General features: G+C 34.4%; 1 protein-coding gene across 1 annotated transcript; it reads right to left on the reverse strand.

The window, feature by feature from the left end:
• Window positions 1-354: 354 nt before the first annotated feature.
• On the reverse strand, window positions 355-1,471 carry LOC113740803 (cysteine proteinase inhibitor 1-like). The gene is made up of 3 exons (XM_027268323.2): window positions 1,272-1,471; window positions 1,111-1,163; window positions 355-824 (listed from the first exon to the last, which is right to left on the reverse strand). The coding sequence occupies exons 1-3, from the start codon at window positions 1,345-1,347 to the stop codon at window positions 528-530; spliced, it is 426 nt and encodes a 141-aa protein (XP_027124124.1). The 5' UTR covers window positions 1,348-1,471; the 3' UTR covers window positions 355-527.
• Window positions 1,472-4,697: the final 3,226 nt, after the last annotated feature.

Consider the following 4,697-nt stretch of genomic DNA (forward strand, 5'->3'; position numbering starts at 1 on the left):
CATCAAGCCTTCTATTTCTTGCTAAAATTGTTGTCGCTAATGCCTTTTTTTGTTGTAGTGGGTGCAAATGCAAGATAAGATTAAAAATTCTAAAGCCTTTCAAGCCAAGTATAGGAATTTGTCACAGTTGACTAGGGGTAATTGCCCATCGTCAACTCAACAAGGCTCCGCCCATGTTCCATGATAACGTGAAATTCCCAACGTTCAAGTATCCGAGTCTACAAGTGTATAAGCTATAGACTAAACTAGAAACAAATGGTGATTGGATAACAAGAAGTTCAGTAAAACCATTTCTACGAAATGGTGGGATTCCCACCTTCCCCCCGAAGAGAGAATCAATGGCGAAGCAAAGTATACAAAGTACTCAAACAGGGTGCAATGTTTTATTTATTTAATATATACAAAGTGTACAAAGTGCATTGTGGTGGCAGACATGCACCTTTTTCAACATCTCAGCATTACATCTGAAACATCCATATTTATTTTAGCACACGGTAGATACTTTACATAATCCTCAGTCCTTGTTCTCAGTTCACGGGCGGCGCCACTTCCTCGAAGTATAAGAGTTTCTTCATCTCCAAATCAGTTTCTTGAACCAGTGCTTTGTAGATATTTTGATTGCCGTTGCGATCCTTAGCTTCAATAATGAGCCAGTAGAGAGTGGCTAATTCAACGGGTTTCTTTAAGCCGGCAACCACTGCCACAAACACCAGCTTGTCTCTGGTCTGCCTGTTGTGCTCATTCACTGCAAATCTTCCGAGCTCTTGAATGTGAGGGTCTAGAGGGTTCACTGGAATCCAGCCACCAGGCACAATTAATTTGCTCTGCAAGGTGTAATACAAAAAGCTTCAGAATAATTTTAGATCCTAATAATCGGAACACTTGGCAGAAACTCAATCAAACAAAATTAAGAAGCAAATCTTTCTCTCCCATAAAAAAAAAAAAAAAATGTCTGACATGCAGAGATTGAAAGTTTAGGAGTTACAATTATAGAACCTCGTAACAAGGTTGAAGGAATTTTAATGTAATTCAGCAATATCCTAGAATCTAGTCAAAACAATAGACAAAACAGTCAAGGTAAATTAGATCTGGGAGTATCATTTAGTTCACCTCTCCAGCTTGCTTCAGTATAGCATCGACTTCGGCAGACTGGAATTGCTTGACTGATATCCATTAAGAAACGAACATTTCAGTATGAAGAAAATATAAATGCTGAATATTAGGAAAATAGATATAAATGCATGAATGCAAAGGCAGAGACTGAAACTTACTGTAGTTGTTTGCCAATTCCTTTTTTTGGCACTTGGCTGTCACAGGCATTGGAAAGTTGGCTACCACTGTAGCCATATTTTTACGCAAAGAGTAAGGAGAACAGATTATTGCTCTTGGTTGCGATAGGCGAAGCTCGGTTGCTGAGTATGAATGTAGGAAAGAATTGAACAAACTCCCAGAATTTATAGGCGATGTTGTGGACCTAAATGTCCTCTATGCCCTTCGTGAGAAATTGGGAATCAATACTTCCAAAATTATTCATTATTTCTGCTTTTATCTTTTGGAAAATTTAGAACTTTGATTGCATTTGAGTTTGATACAGAACAAGGAACTCCTGGTTTTTCAATCTATCATTGTGTGTCACTTTCTCTATTTCCATTCAAGTGATTAATATATACGTATTTGATGATATTATTGTCATCATTCACCAAGACAATGATAAGAGTTCTTTTTTTTTTAACCGTATTATATATGTTACTATTTTAGGGAACGGAGGAAAAGGATACTGTTGCAATGGTAGAGATGGATTTTCTGGTGACTTCATGTTCTAAAACATGTTCCGTGTACATTGTAAAATGCATTTCTAGCTGCCTGTGTATCTATGTGCGCGAGTTTTTACAAGTCTATATAAACATATATTTATATGGGACTAAAATAATTAATCATTGGCCAACCCGCAAAACTGGGGCTTATGAATTGAAATTTGAGTCACAAATTTAGGTCTACCGATCCTGTGCGTATCATCATTATCGGTGTCATTCTTTTGCCAAAAATTACTTGGATAAAGCAATGTACAGTGTATGCAAATTTTTAATCGTCCACGTCTTGAGGTTCCTCGGTATCTAAAGCACAATCATATCCCGCCTGTGAAATGGACATTCAGTCAGGAATCATATCACAATTTTATCAAAAACCAGGGCATTTCCAGTTCTGTTGGATGAGAGGTATATGCAAAGCAAGAATCTTTATCCTGTTCCCGGTTGAAGCTCGCCCTGTTTGTCGCTTATGTCTTTAGTATGAACTGATTCTTTTTTTATGGTAAATAACACTTCCTTTCGTGTTTCTCAATCCTTGAGTAGATCCCATATTTCTTTATCTTGATTTTTCAGCCTAGAAAATTCTATTTGCTGTATTTGATGCATGTAATTGCTGCCATTAATATAATTTTGTAATCGAACGAAATAATCATTCTTATATTGCAGATTTTTATTATTTTTTTATGATCAAAGCACGCTGATATATTTATGTATTAATATTGGTTTAACTATTGGGTACGGGTGACATGCTGCAGTATGTAAATTTTTTTTGATATTGCTTTTGTTGTAAGTAAGATATATACATATCTTAGAAATTAGAAATCAAGGGTTCAAATTTCCTTTGTCGTTGCAGATACCAAGTATAAACTAGTGGAAAAAAATGGAGATGGTACGATTCGCTTGATCTTCAGCTTTATTCATTACACCTATTTCATGCACTGGAATCCTTGAACTGATTTCCATCAATCAACAACATACATCAGTGCCCAATAAAATAGGAAAATGTATATATTTATATATTTCATAAACAGATGTAAGCGCAAGGAAAACTGCTAGAGAATAATTGAATAGCTGTTTTTGGAGGATAGAGATTACCGTGGTTGGTTGCTACTTGAGTCGTTTCCCCGGAGGGAAATGAGAATTACCATAGCTTAGTTGCTCAGTCCATACACGGCACAAGAAACATACTCGAGGAATTTTTAGTCAATTGTTTGGACCTATATGGCCTTTATGATTTTTTTTTTTAGTTGGATGGTGTAAAGGATAGGGTTAAAAGATGAATCAAATTATTTGATATTTGAATTGAGTTCGGTTTAATAAGAGTTCGTTCGAGTTTGGTTCGCTAACTAATCAACTTAAGATTGAACAGTATTTTATATTTGAGATTATTTAAATTTGACAAAAACTCGATTTGACAATTAAATAAGTTATGATTGAACAAAATTTCAAACTTGTTAAAATTAAAAAACAAGTTTGAACACTAGGATATTAGGTTTGGTTAAACTCGGTTATATCCCTAGTAAAGGGCAAGCAGATGCTATAGAAACTTATTGAACAATGAAAAGTTGAAATGAGCTGAATTAAAAAAATAATTAATTCTTTGTTTATCATCACACTTGCCAGTATTACACCAAGTTGACATAGATATCTTTGAATCACCTTTCTTCCTCTTTTCAAAATGATTAACATATATATCGTGTTGTAATTATTAATCATGATTACAATCATCAAGAACTCTAAACATGTTAGTATCTCATGAAAAGGCAAAATCAGATCCTCATATTGATGCAACGATAAAAATTGAACCGTGGCTTATTTCTTATAAGAAAAGTGTGAATTCACAATGATAAAGAACTATTGAAGGCTATTTATAAGTTTATCATACTTCCATACACATTCTTAAATCTAAATCTATTTGTACATGTGTCATGCATGTTAATAATTCTCTTTATATTATGTCATTGCAAGTCTTAATCTGTTGGGTTTCGGCCAACCGATTTGTGGGCCAAACCACAAAATAAATCCTATTAGGTTAAAGTCAAATTTGACTTGGACAGCTTGGCCTTTCTTTCTTGGAAACAAAGGAAAAAAGCTTCAGTCGAGAGATAGAAAATCAACTCAGGAAGAAATATAGCAGCCGGCACTTTTCTTTCTTGCAAAAAAATGAAGAGAGAGAAAAGAGTAAAGAAGGTAGAGAGAGAAAAAATTCAAGGTCTTGATCGGAGAGTGATTCGAAACCTGATTGAGATGAAATTTTACCTATGCGATCCTCTCGTCAAATTCTACTAATCTACTGGTTTAGATTTTGGATTTTCTCTTTGTTTGGTAACACTCTTTCAAACCCACTTCTTTAATAGTTGTAATTTTTGGAGGTGATTTTGTAGCGATTTAACTTAGCTGATATTGATGATATTATTGTCATCTGGATGTTCCAAATAGACCCGTGTATTCCCATTATTATTATAGTGGAGATTTTTTTACTAGACTAAATCCTGTGATTTTTTCCAATTTGGATTTTTTCACGTAAAAATCTTGGTGTCCGGTGTCTTTTATTTTTTCTACATTTTATTATTACTATTAGCATTGTTACTTGGTGATTTGGTTTATTCCTATTTTAACTAATACTTGAGGAAAGAGTAACTTGTCATGGACTAACTTTGAAATTATGTGCTTGCACTAGTACCCCTTTCCCAACAAAGTGGTATCAGAGCAATCAGGTTAGGCTATTCAATTATACTAGTTAAAAAGATAGTGGTTGTGTGATTAAATTAAATGCAACTAATTATTCGACTTGGAAGCCTAGAATCGAAGACTATTTATATTGTAGAAATTTGTTTGATCCTGTTCTAGAGGATGTGGCTATGCCAAGTGACATGAATGATGATAAAT

Source organism: Coffea arabica, chromosome 4e (genome assembly GCF_036785885.1).
Source record: "Coffea arabica cultivar ET-39 chromosome 4e, Coffea Arabica ET-39 HiFi, whole genome shotgun sequence".
Lineage (NCBI taxonomy): Eukaryota > Viridiplantae > Streptophyta > Magnoliopsida > Gentianales > Rubiaceae > Coffea > Coffea arabica.